The sequence below is a fragment of the Cetorhinus maximus genome, chromosome 12 (assembly GCF_964194155.1).
Source record: "Cetorhinus maximus chromosome 12, sCetMax3.hap1.1, whole genome shotgun sequence".
NCBI classification, from domain to species: Eukaryota; Metazoa; Chordata; class Chondrichthyes; order Lamniformes; family Cetorhinidae; genus Cetorhinus; species Cetorhinus maximus.
The window spans coordinates 125,452,753-125,469,659 of NC_135890.1; the positions used below are offsets into that span (position 1 = coordinate 125,452,753).

At 50.2% G+C, this 16,907-nt stretch overlaps 2 protein-coding genes across 2 annotated transcripts in view; both read right to left on the bottom strand.

Annotated features, from left to right (window-relative positions):
• The window catches only part of eif2b1 (eukaryotic translation initiation factor 2B, subunit 1 alpha), a 1,065,098-nt gene that overhangs the window by 987,545 nt on the left and 60,646 nt on the right, over positions 1-16,907 (bottom strand). The gene's annotated exons all lie outside the window — the stretch shown is intronic.
• Positions 1-16,907, bottom strand: part of ncor2 (nuclear receptor corepressor 2) — a 278,572-nt gene that overhangs the window by 30,473 nt on the left and 231,192 nt on the right. Inside the window, exons 30-35 of the mRNA XM_078554604.1 lie at positions 14,233-14,477; positions 11,654-12,011; positions 9,449-9,658; positions 7,605-7,853; positions 2,459-2,611; positions 1,904-2,029 (exon numbers count right to left, since the gene is read on the bottom strand). Coding sequence (XP_078410730.1) covers positions 1,904-2,029; positions 2,459-2,611; positions 7,605-7,853; positions 9,449-9,658; positions 11,654-12,011; positions 14,233-14,477 — 1,341 coding nt within the window. The remainder of the gene's footprint in view (positions 1-1,903; positions 2,030-2,458; positions 2,612-7,604; positions 7,854-9,448; positions 9,659-11,653; positions 12,012-14,232; positions 14,478-16,907) is intronic.

A 16,907-nucleotide genomic window follows, 5' to 3' on the forward strand; every position in this document is an offset into this window, starting at 1 on the left:
GACTCTGCTTCCACTGCCTTTTGAGGAAGAGTTCCAAAGACTCATGACCCTCAGAGAAAACATTTCTCCTCATCTCTTTCTTAAATGGGCGACCCCTTATTTTAAATCAGTACCCCTAATTCTAGATTCTCCCACAAGAGGAATTATCCTTTCCACACCCATCCTGTCAAGACCCCTCAGGATCTTAAAGGTTTCAATCAAGTTGCCTCTTACTCTTCTAAATTCCAGTGGACTCAATTCTATTGAATCTGCTTCCACCACCACCATTTCAGGCAGCACGTTCCAGATCACAACAACTTTATCCTCTTCTAGTTCTTTTGCCAATCACCATAAGTTTGTATCCTCCGGCTACCAACTCTTCTGTCAATGGCAACACTTCATCCTTATTTGTTCTATCAAAACCCTTCACAGTTTTAAACTTCACTGTTACACCTCCCCTTAATATTCTCTCCTCGAAGGAGAACAATCCCAACTTCTCCAGTCACTCCACATAACTGAAGTCCCTCATCCCTGGCACCATTCTGGTAAATCTCCTCTACACCCTCTCCAAGGCCTTGCCTAAAGTCTGGAGTCCTAGAGCCTGGACCTGGACACATCAGTCCAGCTGCATGGGGCCTAACCAGTGATTTTACAGGCTTCATGTAACTTCATTCTTTTTCTATAATTTAATGTAATATGATGCACCGATGTTGTTTAGTTGTTCCTTTTCAGAATGATGGAACTAAAAGAGCATGTCTGATAAACACATATCTTCAATGTCATTTCTGCTGAAGCAATGTGGTTCTGTCTGCTTATGAAAAGCAAAATCCCTAAAATAAATGTGATAATGACCCAGTCCTGGTAAATTTCTCTAAACCCTCTCCAAAGCCTTGATCTCCTTCCTTAAGTGTGGTGCCCAGAATTGAACCCAATACTCCAACTCGAACCTAACCAATGTTTGTAAAAGTTCAGCATCACTTCCTTACTTCTGTACTCTATACCTCTATTTATAAAGCTAAGGTCCCGTATGCTTTTTTAACATCCTTAACTTGTCCTGCCAACTTCCAACATTTGTTTAGACACCTCCAGCTCTCTCTGCTTCTGCAGCCTCGTTTAAACTTGTACTATTTTGTTTATATTGTCTCTCGTTGCTCTTCCAGCCAAAATGCATCGCTTCACAATTGTCTGTCACCAGGTGTCTGTCTGTCCTCTTCATCGTTTATTACATTGCTGAGTTTGGAGCCTCTGCAGACTTTGAAATTATGCCCTGTCTATCCAAGTCCAAGTCATTAATATTTATCAAAAAGAGCAGCGGTCCTTATACTGACCCCTGGGAACACCCCTGTACAATTCCCTCCAGTCTGAAAAATATTTCACCACTACTCTCTGCTTTCTGTCTCTTAGTCAATACCATGTCCAACCACTGTCCCTTTAATCCCATAGGCTTCAATTTTTCAAACAAGTTTATTATGTGGTACTTTATGAAATGGCTTTTGACAGTCTATATACACATCAACCTGCACTTACCCTCTTCAACCCTCAGAGAATTAGTCAAGAAATAAATTGTACTGACTTTCATTTATTAGCCCAGATTTTTCCAAGTGTCAATTAACTTTGTTCTGGATCACTGTCTCGGAAACTTTCCTGACCATCAATGTTAGCTGACTGGCCTGCATGTTGCTATTTTATTGCTCTCCCCTTTTCGAACAAGGGTGTAACATTCCCAATCCTCCAAATATCTAAACGTGCAGGATGAGCGATGTCACTGACTCAAAGACAGGGTCAATACAACATTCAATCAGACTGTAATAAGGTCCAAATTTAACTGATTCAAAACTCTTATACTATTAAAATCGGGCGTCAATCCGACCCCCTGCCCCACCACCACCCCCACCACCCCCCTCAACCCCCAGGGTCCTCTTACCAGCTCTCCGCATAGATGAATGCTCATTGGCGACTACAACTGATGGTATGGCCCTCTCTTTCTCCCTCTCTTGATCTCGTTCTGAGCTCTGTGTACCAGTTATTTTGCTGATAGGAATGACTCCCCCTGAAGCAGAGAATAAACAGGAAACTCATGCTTCAACAAAAGGAAGAAATGGAATATCCAAAATCTTAATTTAATGGGAAAATTTTCACTTGATATTAAAGAATTTATTGTAACCAATCAGCAAACTCTGTCCAGTTACACTCTGGCTTCCCCCCGCCCACCTGGTCTCTCCCTCTTACTCTCTCCCCCACCCCTCAACCTCTCTCTCTCTCCCCCCAAGCCTCTTTCTCTCTCTCCTTCTCCACCCCAGTCACACAACTCTCTCCCTTCCCCAGTCTCTCCCTCTCCCCACGTCTCTCTCTCCCCTCCTCCCCCAGTCTCTCTCTCTCTCCCGCCTCCCAGTCTCTTCTCTCTCTCCCTCTCTACCCTGGTCACACACACTTTCTCTCTCTCTGTACTGAGTGATAAATGTAGAGAGTATTTGGTTACCAGGTGAATGTGTTGTTCTGCGGTAGGGCTGAGTGGAGAATTGTGCAGCTTCTCCTGGGATGTACGTGAAGCGGTTAATAGTCTGGTTGCTGTTCCCTGTGGGAGTCTGCACCAGGACTGGGAGATGGGGAACCTGAGACAGGCTGAGGATTTCTGGAAAACAACAACATATTTTTATTACTTTTAAACTTACATTTGATATAAGCAGAGTAGATCTGACTTTAAAGCATGCTGTCCCTGTGGGAACACGCTGTCCTCCTGGGAACACGCTGTCCCTGTGGGAACACGCTGTCCCTGTGGGAACACGCTGTCCCTGTGGGAACACGCTGTCCTCCTGGGAACACGCTGTCCTCCTGGGAACACGCTGTCCCTGTGGGAACACGCTGTCCCTGTGGGAACACGCTGTCCTCCTGGGAACACGCTGTCCCTGTGGGAACACGCTGTCCCTGTGGGAACACGCTGTCCCCCTGAGAACACGCTGTCCCCCTGGGAACACTCTGTCCCCCTGGGAACACGCTGTCCCCGTGAGAACACGCTGTCCCTGTGGGAACACGCTGTCCTCCTGGGAACACGCTGTCCCTGTGGGAACACGCTGTCCCTGTGGGAACACGCTGTCCCTGTGGGAACACGCTGTCCTCCTGGGAACACGCTGTCCCTGTGGGAACACGCTGTCCTCCTGGGAACACGCTGTCCCTGTGGGAACACGCTGTCCCTGTGGGAACACGCTGTCCTCCTGGGAACACGCTGTCCCTGTGGGAACACGCTGTCCCTGTGGGAACAGGCTGTCCTCCTGGGAACACGCTGTCCCTGTGGGAACACGCTGTCCCTGTGGGAACACGCTGTCCCCCTGAGAACACGCTGTCCCCCTGGGAACACTCTGTCCCCCTGGGAACACGCTGTCCCCGTGAGAACACGCTGTCCCTGTGGGAACACGCTGTCCTCCTGGGAACACGCTGTCCCTGTGGGAACACGCTGTCCCTGTGGGAACACGCTGTCCCCCTGAGAACACACTGTCCCCCTGGGAACACTCTGTCCCCCTGGGAACACGCTGTCCCCGTGAGAACACGCTGTCCCTGTGGGAACACGCTGTCCCTGTGGGAACACGCTGTCCCCCTGGGAACACGCTGTCCCCGTGAGAACACGCTGTCCCTGTGGGAACACACTGTCCCTGTGGGAACACGCTGTCCCTGTGGGAACACGCTGTCCCTGTGGGAACACGCTGTCCCTGTGGGAACACACTGTCCCCCTGGGAACACGCTGTCCTCCTGGGAACACGCTGTCCCTGTGGGAACACGCTGTCCCTGTGGGAACACGCTGTCCCTGTGGGAACACGCTGTCCTCCTGGGAACACGCTGTCCCTGTGGGAACACTCTGTCCCCCTGGGAACACGCTGTCCCCCTGGGAACACGCTGTCCCCACGGGAACATGCTAGAGCTGCTTGTGTTGAAGATTGAAACCGCAGTAACAGATGTTTTCTCATTTCACTGGGACTGGGAACACGCTGTCCCCGTGAGAACACGCTGTCCCCCTGAGAACACGCTGTCCCCCTGAGAACACGCTGTCCCCCTGGGAACACGCTGTCCCCCTGGGAACACGCTGTCCCCCTGGGAACACGCTGTCCCTGTGAGAACACACTGTCCCCCTGGGAACACGCTGTCCCCGTGAGAACACGCTGTCCCCCTGAGAACACGCTGTCCCCGTGAGAACACGCTGTCCCCGTGGGAACACGCTGTCCCCCTGGGAACACGCTGTCCCCCTGGGAACACGCTGTCCCCCTGGGAACACGCTGTCCCCCTGGGAACACGCTGTCCCCCTGGGAACACGCTGTCCCCGTGGGAACACGCTGTCCCCGTGAGAACACGCTGTCCCCGTGAGAACACGCTGTCCCCGTGAGAACACGCTGTCCCCCTGGGAACACGCTGTCCCCCTGAGAACACGCTGTCCCCCTGGGAACACGCTGTCCCCCTGGGAACACGCTGTCCCCCTGAGAACACGCTGTCCCCCTGGGAACACGCTGTCCCCCTGAGAACACGCTGTCCCCCTGAGAACACGCTGTCCCCCTGGGAACACGCTGTCCCCGTGAGAACACGCTGTCCCCGTGAGAACACGCTGTCCCCCTGGGAACACGCTGTCCCCCTGGGAACACGCTGTCCCCCTGGGAACACGCTGTCCCCGTGGGAACACGCTGTCCCCCTGGGAACACGCTGTCCCCATGAGAACACGCTGTCCCCCTGGGAACACGCTGTCCCCCTGGGAACACGTTGTCCCCCTGGGAACACGTTGTCCCCCTGGGAACACGCTGTCCCCCTGGGAACACGCTGTCCCCGTGGGAACACGCTGTCCCCGTGAGAACACGCTGTCCCCGTGAGAACACGCTGTCCCCCTGGGAACACGCTGTCCCCGTGAGAACACGCTGTCCCCGTGAGAACACGCTGTCCCCGTGGGAACACGCTGTCCCCCTGGGAACACGCTGTCCCCCTGGGAACACGCTGTCCCCCTGGGAACACGCTGTCCCCGTGAGAACACGCTGTCCCCGTGGGAACACGCTGTCCCCCTGAGAACACGCTGTCCCCGTGAGAACACGCTGTCCCCCTGGGAATACGCTGTCCCCCTAAGAACACGCTGTCCCCCTGGGAACACGCTGTCCCCGTGGGAACACGCTGTCCCTGTGGGAACACGCTGTCCCCGTGAGAACACGCTGTCCCCCTGGGAACACGCTGTCCCCCTGGGAACACGCTGTCCCCCTGGGAACACGCTGTCCCCGTGAGAACACGCTGTCCCCCTGGGAACACGCTGTCCCCCTGGGAACACGCTGTCCCCGTGAGAACACGCTGTCCCCCTGGGAACACGCTGTCCCCCTGGGAACACGCTGTCCCCGTGGGAACACGCTGTCCCCGTGAGAACACGCTGTCCTCCTGGGAACACGCTGTCCCCCTGGGAACACGCTGTCCCCCTGGGAACACGCTGTCCCCGTGAGAACACGCTGTCCTCCTGGGAACACGCTGTCCCCGTGAGAACACGCTGTCCCCGTGAGAACACGCTGTCCCCGTGAGAACACGCTGTCCCCGTGAGAACACGCTGTCCCCGTGAGAACACGCTGTCCCCCTGGGAACACGCTGTCCCCCTGGGAACACGCTGTCCCCGTGAGAACACGCTGTCCCCCTGGGAACACGCTGTCCCCCTGGGAACACGCTGTCCCCCTGGGAACACGCTGTCCCCGTGGGAACACGCTGTCCCCGTGGGAACACGCTGTCCCCGTGGGAACACGCTGTCCCCGTGAGAACACACTGTCCCCCTGGGAACACACTGTCCCCCTGGGAACACGCTGTCCCCCTGAGAACACGCTGTCCCCCTGGGAACACGCTGTCCCCGTGAGAACACGCTGTCCCCCTGGGAACACGCTGTCCCCCTGGGAACACACTGTCCCCCTGAGAACACGCTGTCCCCGTGAGAACACGCTGTCCCCCTGGGAACACGCTGTCCCCCTGGGAACACGCTGTCCCCGTGGGAACACGCTGTCCCCGTGAGAACACGCTGTCCCCGTGAGAACACGCTGTCCCCGTGGGAACACGCTGTCCCCCTGGGAACACGCTGTCCCCGTGAGAACACGCTGTCCCCGTGGGAACACGCTGTCCCCCTGGGAACACGCTGTCCCCATGGAAACACGCTGTCCCCCTGGGAACACGCTGTCCCCCTGAGAACACGCTGTCCCCCTGGGAACACGCTGTCCCCCTGGGAACACGCTGTCCCCCTGGGAACACACTGTCCCCCTGGGAACACACTGTCCCCCTGGGAACACGCTGTCCCCGTGGGAACACGCTGTCCCCCTGGGAACACGCTGTCCCCGTGGGAACACACTGTCCCCGTGGGAACACACTGTCCCCGTGGGAACACGCTGTCCCCCTGGGAACACGCTGTCCCCCTGGGAACACGCTATCCCCCTGGGAACACGCTGTCCCCCTGGGAACACGCTGTCCCCCTGGGAACACGCTGTCCTCCTGGGAACACGCTGTCCCCCTGGGAACACGCTGTCCCCGTGGGAACACACTGTCCCCCTGGGAACACGCTGTCCCTGTGGGAACACACTGTCCCCGTGAGAACACGCTGTCCCCCTGGGAACACGCTGTCCCTGTGGGAACACGCTGTCCCTGTGGGAACACACTGTCCCCGTGAGAACACGCTGTCCCCCTGGGAACACGCTGTCCCTGTGAGAACACGCTGTCCCTGTGGGAACACGCTGTCCCCGTGAGAACACGCTGTCCCCCTGGGAACACGCTGTCCCCCTGGGAACACGCTGTCCCTGTGTGAACACACTGTCCCCGTGAGAACACGCTGTCCCCCTGGGAACACGCTGTCCCCCTGGGAACACGCTGTCCCCCTGGGAACACACTGTCCCCCTGGGAACACGCTGTCCCTGTGTGAACACACTGTCCCCGTGGGAACACGCTGTCCCCCTGGGAACACGCTGTCCCCGTGGGAACACGCTGTCCCCGTGGGAACACGCTGTCCCCCTGGGAACACGCTGTCCCCGTGAGAACACGCTGTCCCCGTGAGAACACGCTGTCCCTGTGTGAACACGCTGTCCCCGTGAGAACACGCTGTCCCTGTGTGAACACGCTGTCCCCGTGAGAACACGCTGTCCCCGTGAGAACACGCTGTCCCTGTGTGAACACGCTGTCCCCGTGGGAACACGCTGTCCCCCTGGGAACACGCTGTCCCCGTGGGAACACGCTGTCCCCGTGGGAACACGCTGTCCCCGTGAGAACACGCTGTCCCCGTGAGAACACGCTGTCCCTGTGTGAACACGCTCTCATTCAGAGTCATTCCTGGGTAGCTGTAAGATCTATGGATAGAGGGATGGTGGCAGGATGCATGGATAGAAATATTTGTAAACAACGTCCTGCATCAACCCTGCACCAAAAGCAAATTCCTCCCAATGATGTCCTTAGAGTTAAAGGAAGCATTTAAAATTAATTTAACTATTTCAAAATTTACACCAAGCAGTGGTGGTATTATTGACAAATGTTACATTCTCTAAAATGACATGTGCAGCTTATACTGCAGGAATGTTTTTGTCTTCACATTAACACAGGTTTAATTATGAAATGTGGGAATAACTCATGCTGGTTATTATTGGAGCACTTACCTCGGGGGTTGGTACAGTAGCCCAGAGTGAGTGCGTGCTCGCGAGGGGTCAGGCCCCGAATCAAGTCGGCTCGATGAGCCATAGCGGCTGTAGCAGAATGATGCATCTGCTGCGAGGTGATGTAATCATTCAGAATGGTTTGTCTATTCTCCATGGCCGCAGCCTCAGGGCTGCCTCGCAGCAGGAACGGGCTGTAGGGGTGAGGGTAACCGGGGGCAGCACTCAGGTGTCTAGGAAGGCAGTAAGCAGCTAGAAACAAGGTGAGAATAAACAGTCGCTCAGATTTCAGCTACAAGTTGTTGAATTTTCAACTTTCAGAAAACCATTAGGTATTTGAGCATTCAAAACTGTCAGCTATGCAATCATCGGGGGGGTGGGTGTGTATGTGGGTTGTGTAGGCGTGGGCAGGTGAGGGAAAGTGTGGTCAGGTGTGTGTCGGTGTCGACAAGTATGTTCAGGTGTGTGTAGGCATCGACAGGTGTGGGCAGGTGTCGACAGGCGTGGGCAGATGTGGACAGGTATGTGTAGGTGTGGACAGGTGTGTATAGGTATGTGAAGCTGTGTGCAGGTGTGGACAGGTTTGTGTAGATGTGGACAGGTGTTTGTCGGTGTTGACAGGTGTGGGCAGGTGTGGACGGGTGTGCATAGGTGTTGACAGGTGTCGTCAGATGTGGAAAGGTGTCTGCAGGTGTGGACAGGTATGTGTAGACATGGGCAGGTATGTGTACGTGGGACAGGTGAGTGTAGATGTGAGCAGGCATGTGTAGATGCCGTTAGGTGTGTGTAGATGTCAACATCTGTGTTTGTTGCGTGTAGACGTGGACAGGTGTGTGCGTGTGTGGACAGGTGTGTGCATGTGTGGACAGGTGTGGGCGTGTGGGGCAGGCGTGTGGGGACAGGCGTGTGTAGATGTGGACAGGTGTGTGTGGACGATTGTGTGCAGGTGTCAATACTGTCAAGAACTATCATATTTTTCCTGATATTACTGTGAGCTCAAGAATTAACATCAAGGCAACATGGAACAGGAATCAAAAACAATCAGGATGCTTAGTTAAATTTATAAATCAGTTGTTTTCCCTCTGTGCCTCCCCGCCCAGACTCTAAAACCTGCAACCCCACCCTCTCCTTCCCGAGGGTTCCTGATCCCTCCCCAGCCTAAATCTCGGGGATGACCGCTCGCACTGCTGGCCAATCAGACTCTGGCAGCTCCCGGGGGTGGGACTTTCTATGACTAAGATGTGGAAGATCTGCTCGTTTCTGATTTCTCCCAATCGCTGCCCCACCGCCCCGAATGTGTTATGGTGATGGGATGCGCTCTCTCACAGTCTGTTGGTTTGTAACAGACTTACGTTCTGGGGGTGTGGGGGCCACGATCAGCCCACACCCGCTGCCCTCCCCCCAATAACAATCCAGCCCTTGGCTTTGGACTAATTAAACAGCCTGGTAAAGGGAACATGGAGCATCTCTTGAAAGTAAAGCAAGATGATGCAGAATCAATCATGTGATCTCTAGGGCAAAGGACAGGAAGCATTTCATTCAGGAATAATTACCACTTGGAATTGATTAAAGAGGTAAAAACGCTAGTGCCAATCAGAAGCTATTTGGTTGTAGAATTGGAGGGAAGTGGTTGTTTTTTTTTGTGAGAGAGAGATAAGATTTGCTGAATATCCTCTCTCTCTCACTTATAACTATCTTCCTTAAAAAGATTCCTGAATGTTAACTGGTGTCTCCTGGGATTTGAGCCCTTTGCCATTGCAACAACAATTTTGCCCATCAACTGTTATTAGAATCCTTTCAGAAACACCTGAAAGTCTCCTCCAGGGAGACAGGAATAAACCCAGTACCTGCATCGAGTGGAATCCCTCGCGCTATAGCGGCAGGGTCAAAGGTCAGTGGAATTGAGTTACGATATAAATCAGCCGCGTTCATCCTTCCAAGGAGCTGGTCGTAGGGGTTGTGGGAGAAGTGCTCTGGGTTTGTTCTGTGTGGTGATTTAGAAGAAACCATTTCCCTGGGGGTAGGAGTGGCCTTTCGCTCCTGAGAAACTACTTCACCTCAAAGGAATTGGAGGAAAGAGAGATCTATTAGAGCGACCAAAACATCAACACTCCAAAACCAGCCTCCAAGAAACAAAGGAACCTCACACAATGACAGTTATTTGCTTATCCATAGGAACAGCAGAAGACCATTCGGCCCCTTGAGCCTATTCCATCATTCAATTAGCTCACGGGCGATCTGTATCTTAACTCCATTCACCCACCTTATTCCCTTAATCCCCAATTTATTTACTCTTCAAAAATCCATGAACACAAAAGCAAATTCCTGTGAATCCTGAAAATCTGAATTAAAATGTTGGAAATACTCAGCAGGTCAGACTGCATCTGTGGAGATAGAAACAGGAGTAACAACTGGATTTTCAATTGCTCGTGGGGATGAGGTCACGTGCAGATGCATTTGCAGATGGAGCGTCTGTCTCCTGTAGTGTGCTGTTATTTTGAATGGGGTAGCTGGCAGGGAGAAGGCAGCAACCCACACACCTTCAATTAACTGTCTGAAACATGTTGGAAGGCTTGTTAAAGGGTGCAGAGAGGCAGAATGAAATTTTCAAATGTAAGAGCTGGGGTATGTTAGTGCAGTGGTTAACTGGTTAGTTAACTGGTTAGTGCACAACTGTCAGGACCACAGTAGGAGCCATTATTCATTGTTGCTGCTGATTTAAAATCTTGGAAAATAAGTCAAACTGAGGCACTCCTGCAGTGGCATAAAGTTGCCATCATTCGAGCAGACTTGATGAGTGACTGTTTGGCCATGTCTCTGCACTGTGAAGCTGCTGTTTCTCTCATCTCCTGTCTGCCCCATCCCTCAACGCAGTGTCCATCCCACTCACGGCCTCTGTCTGCCTTTGAGACTCTCTCTCCAGAGCCAGTTCCTGTCTCCAGGCAGTGTCTGGCACCACTGGGCAATGAGCTCTCCTCTGGCCTAAGGAGTTAGAGATGTAATTTCCCAGAATGGTTTTAGGGACGAGGGGTTTTAGTTACAAAGTTAGGTTGGAGAAGCTGGGGTTGTTCTCCTTGGAGCAAAGGAGACTGAGGGGAGATTTGGAAGAGGTGTACAAGATTATGGCAGGTTTGGACAGGGTAGAGAAAGAAAAGCTGTTCCTATTGGCTGATGGTACAATGACTAGGAGACACAGGTTTAAGGCTTTGGGCAAGAGATGATGGGCACTTGAAGGAAATAAACTTACAGGGGGGTGGAGTGGGGGAATGGGACTGACTATATGGCTCTGCAGGGAGCTGGCACAGACTTAATGGGCTGAATAGCCTCCTTCTGTGCCTTAAATGACACTATTTAACAGGTCATGAGCAAGTAAAAAGGTAGGGAAACGGGGAGGGGGGGGGGGAACTAATGGGAAGGTCTGAGATAGGATGGAGGGAAGGAGAGATTAAATAACAAAAGGAGTGTTGGTGCAAGGCAAAAGGAGGTGGTAATGGGACAAGTAAAGAAACAAAAGATGGGCCTGGAGGAGAGGTAAATGGTAACAGCAGAATCATCACCAACACCTACCTCACACGGGGAATAAATGCCAGTGATGTCCATGAATGAAGAGAAAGAAAAGGAAATCTAGAACTCTGTCTACAAAAAAGGCAAGTGGATGCTGAATGTTAATTGAAATTTTCAAGATTGAGATTGAGAGGTTGTTGCCCAATAAGGGATATGCAGGAAAGCTGTGGAAATGGAGCTGCAGTGCAGATCATCCATGATCGCATAGCATGGTGAAAAAAGCTCGAGGGGTTGAATGGCCTCCTCCTGTTCCTAGAGTGAATACATACAAACTGTATTGAAAACATATTGACATGATTAATAATCACAGAGAGCAGAGATATGGACAGTAACATACAACCAGAATTAACTGATCAGCTAATGAAGAAACTGAATCACAGGGGAGAAAATTGTGAACTTCAGTCTATGGTTTCCCTGTTGTTCAGTGACCTCCTGTTCTGTAAATGGTTGTGTTTCTATTCACCAGTTACCAGTGCCATTGCTTTTACCTTCCTGCTGTCGGAAAACTGCTTCCCTCACTGATACAGGAGAGCCTCTGTGTAAAGGTCCATTATAATGCAGAGGAGTCGCCTGGTAGGAATGAGGGCTGATTTGAGGTTTTGCAGGCTCCTGTATAATGACTGGAGATCCTCGTATAACGGAGCCTGTGCTGCTAATGAGGGGGCTCGAGCGACTTTTAGGGCTCTCGTTGTACAGGATTCTGTCCAACCTTCTTCCACCTTCAGACATCACATCCAACTGGTGCCTGGGGTGAAAGGCTTTGCTTGGACTGCTGATCAGTGAGTGTACATCATGTTTCTTGACTGTTGATGGAGATGTGCTGCTCTCACATTTTACTGGTGTTCCCTGAGGAAGGAAAAAAAAGCAAAATAATTGTCTCAAAAACAACAGCCTTATTGTCTGGAGCAGGAAGGATTGGAAGGGAGAATTTGACAATAAGCTGAAAGATTGGCTGGTGAATTGGTAACACGTGTGCCCTGGAAATATGATGAGATGGGAAGAAATGTTTTCACACTGAGGCTTACTGAAAGATTGTGTATTTTACCACAAGGGTTAGGAGTTGGTAATATAAATATGTATTTTATTTATTTTTTCATGGGATGTGGGCGCTGATGAGAAGTCCAGCATTTGTTGCCCATCCTTAATTGCCCTTGAACGGAGTGGCTTGCTGGACCAATATGTTTGTATAAAGGGTTGGGGTAAAGTACTTCTTGAACTTACGTCACCTCCCAAATCCATTCCCATCTTTCCAGGAACTCCATGTTTGAATTCCTCTAATCAGGTTTCCTCTCTTACCACAGTATCAAAACAAGTAACATTCGCACTGCACAAGTGTCAGGCATTGACACTTTCCAACAAGAGAGAATCCAACCATCTCCCCTTGACGTTCAATAGCATTACCATCACTGAATCCCCTGCTATCAACATCCTGGGGCGGGGGGGGAGGGGTTTACCATTGACCAGAAACTGAGCTGGACTAGCCATATAAATACTGTGGCAACAAGAGCAGGTCAGAGGCAAGTAACTCACCTCCGGACACCCCAAAGCCTGTCCACCATCTACAATGCATAAGTCAGGAGTGTGATGGAGTACTCTCCACTTGCCAGGATGAACACCACTCAAGAAACTTGACACCATCCAGGACAAAGCAGCCCACATGGCTGGCACCACATCCACAGTAGCAGCAGTGTGTGTACCATCTACAAGATGCACTGCAGGAATTCACCAAGGCTCCTTAGACAGCACCTTCCAAACCTACGACCTCGACCGACAAGAAGGACAAGGGCAGCAGACACATTCGAACACCACCACCTGGAAGTTCCCCTCCGAGCCACTCACCATCCTGACTTGGAAATATGGGCAGAATTTTGCCCTCGTTGGGTGGGCATGGCGGGGGGACCCGGGAGCAGTCATGAGGCTGACAGCCGCCTGCGATCAGGCCCCGACATGGATTTCACACTGGCTGGCCAATTAACTGCCAGCCAGCGTGAAACCCATGCTGCAGTGCTCAGTGCTGCTGGGGTGGGGGCGGGAGGAGTGCGCGGGGGTGCACACACTAAAAGCTCCGAGGCACAGAGCTGTCTCAGGGAGCTGAGGATTTTTAACAATAAAAACAAACATATTAAAAATAATGAAACATGTCCCCTCACATGACTCTGTCACATGAGCAGGGACATGTTAAATATAAGTGTTAAAAGTTTTAAATTTATTTTTAAATTACTGGTTGAAACCTCATCCTGCCCATGGATGAGGTTTCACCAAAAATGCAAAGGCTGCTTGGCCTTTTCACCCGCCCGCCAACCAAACGGTTAGACAGGCAGCGAAAAATTTGAGTCAATTGGTCTTAAGAGCCTTAATAGGCTGTTTCATTAGTGGCACCCACCGGCCAAAATATCGCATGAGTGCGCGATGACACTTGCCCGACATCATCGTGTATCATTTTACACTCGCTCAGATCGGGTGCCTGACCAGCAAAAAATTCTGGTCCATATCGCCATCGCTGGGTCAAAATCCTGGAACTCCCTCCCTAACAGCACTGTGGGTGTACCTACACCACATGGACTGCAGCGGTTCAAGAAGGCAGCTCACCACCACCTTCTCAAGGGCAACTAGGGATGGGCAATAAATGCTGGCCCAGCCAGTGAAGCCCACATCCCGTGAAAGAATAAATACACAAGTTGTTGATGAATCTTGTATCCATCTGTTGAGGGTATGGACTGTATCTCAAATGAGTGATTCCTCCTTCCTTGGGTGAAGATTCTCTGCTTTGCTCAGGAACACATCCAGATCCCAAACTCAGTATCTCTGCTGCCCCTCAAACCTTCTGTCCTTCATGTGACTGCCAACTGAGCGCAGTTATGGATCTGCTAAGGGCAATTAAATCAATGGGAAATGGTCTGATTGTTCAATCTCTTTGGAGAGGAAATTCTCTCTAACTTCTGAAGAAAGACAACTTTCAACCAGAATCCAATGTTGGATTCAGTGATCGAGTTCCTGCCCAGAGAGCTGCCCAGGTGTTTAGAGCTTTACCCACTGACTGGACACAATAAGCAGGAACCCTCCCTACCTGTGGGATGGGGCCATCATTGCCGGATTTGGATAGTGTGGAGGTTTCTGGTGTTCTGCGGGATTCCTGCCCAGGGATTTCGTGGATTGAGCGTCCTGCTTCTTTGACAGTTGGGATCAGGCTCTCCCGACTCCTTGCCTTCAATCCCTCACATGTGCCTCTTGGTGGCGTGTTCTCCCTCTTAATCTGCTTAGCTTCTCTCCTGAGACATTCATCATGGCCCTCAGCTTGTGATCGAGGTAATCCTGAAACAACAGTTTGAAAATAAAGCACAGCTAACATCAGACTATCTTGTGGTAATACCAGAGTATCTCAGCCTTAATACCAGAGTATCTCAGCCTTAATACCAGAGTATCTCATATTAATACCAGAGTATCTCAGCGTTAATACCAGAGTATCTCAGTGTTAATACCAGAGTATCTCAGCCTGAATACCAGAGTATCTCATATTAATACCAGAGTATCTCAGCGTTAATACCAGAGTATCTCAGAGTTAATACCAGAGTATCTCAGTTAATACCAGAGTAGCTCTTGTTAATACCAGAGTATCTCTTGTTAATACCAGAGTATCTCTTGTTAATACCAGAGTATCTCTTGTTAATACCAGAGTATCTCTTGTTAATACCAGAGTATCTCAGCATTAATACCAGAGTATATCAGAGTTAATACCAGAGTATCTCAGCCTTAATACCAAAGTATCTCATATTAATACCAGACTATCTCAGCATTAATACCAGAGTATCTCAGAGTTAGTACCAGAGTATCTCAGAGTTAATACCAGAGTTTCTCGTATTAATACCAGAGTATCTCAGAGTTAATACCAGAGTATATTGTGTTAGTACCACATTATCTCGTGTTAATACCAGAGTATCTTGAGCTAATACCAGAGTATATTTTTTTCATTTATTCATGGGATGTGGGTGTCGCTGGCTGGGCCAGCATTTATTGCCCATCCCTAATTGCCTGTGAGGTGGTGATGGTGAGCTACCTTTTAGAACCGCTACAGTCCATGTGGTGTAGATACACCCACAGTGCTTTTAGGGAAGGAGTTCCAGGATTTGAGCCCAGCAACAGTGAAGGAACGGCGATATATTTCCAAGGGAAATCATATTTAGCCAATTTATTGGAGTTCTTTGAAGGAGTAACATGCGCTGTGGATAAGGAGGAGCCTGTAAATGTGCTGTACTTGGATTTCCAGAAGGCATTTGATAAGGAGCCACATCAAAGGTTATTGCAGAAAATAAAAGCTCATGGTGTAGGGGGTGACATATTAGCATGGAAAGAAGATCGGCTGGCTGGCAGAATGCAGAGTGTATGTATAAATGGGTCTTTTTCTGGTTGGCAGGATGTGACGAGTGGAGTCCCACAGGGGTCTGTGCTGGGGCCTCAACTTTTTACAATTTATATCAATGGCTTAGGTGAGGAGAGCAAAGGCATGGTAGCTAAATTTGCAGATGACACAAAGATAGGTAGGAAAGTATGTTGTGAAGAAGACAAAAGGATAAGTTGAGTGAGTGGGCAAAAATCTGGCAGATGGAGTATAATGCGGGAAAATGTGAAGTTGTTTACTTTGGAAGAAAAAAAAAAGCAGAGTATTACTTAAATGGAGAACGGCTGCATAATTCTGAGGTGCAAAGGGATCTGGGTGTTCTAGTACATGAGTCACAAAAAGTTAGTTTGCAGATACAACAAGTAATTAAGAAGGTTAATGGAATGTTATCCTTTATTACAAGAGGAATTGAACATAAAAGTAAGGATGTTATGCTTCAGTTATACAGGGCATTGGTGAGACCGCACCTCGAATACCGTGTGCAGTTTTGGTCTCCTTATTTAAGGAAGGATGTAAATGAATTGGAGGCAGTTCAGAGCAGGTTTACTAGATTGACACCTGGAATGAGTGGGTTGTCTTATGAGGAAAGGTTTGACAGACTGAGCTTGTTTCCACTGGAGTTTAGAAGGGTGAGGGGTGATTTGATTAAAATATACAAGATCCTGAATGGCTTCGACAAAGTGGACATGGAAAGGATGTTTCCTCTTGTGGGTGAGTCCAGAACTAGGAGGCACTGTTTTAAAATTAGGGGTCACCCTTTTAGGGCAGAGATGAGGAGAATTTTTTTTCTCTCGGAAGCTTGTGTGACTTTGGAACTCTCTGCCTCAGAAGGTGGTGGAGACGGGATCATTGAATATTTTTAAGGCAGAGGTAGATAGATTGTTAACAAAAACAAAAATACCTGGAAAAACTCAGCAGGTCTGACAGCATCTGCGGAGAGGAACACAGTTAACGTTTCGAGTCCGTGTGACCCTTCAACAGAACTAAGTAAAAATAGAAGAGAGGTGAAATATAAGCTGGTTTAAGGCGGAGGAGTGGGACAAGTAGAGCTGGATAGAGGGCCAGTGATAGGTGGAGATAACCAAAAGATGTCCTAGACAAAAGGACAAAGAGGTGTTGAAGGTGGTGATATTATCTAAGGAATGTGCTAATTAAGGGTAGAAAGCAGGACGAGCAAGGTACAGATAGCCCTAGTGGGGGTGGGGTGAAGGGAAGGAATCGAAATAGGTTAAAAGGTAGAGATAAAACAATGGATGGAAATACATTTAAAAATAATGGAAATAGGTGGGAAAAGAAAAATCTATATAAATTATTGGAAAAAAAAAGAAAAAGGGGGGGATCGGAAA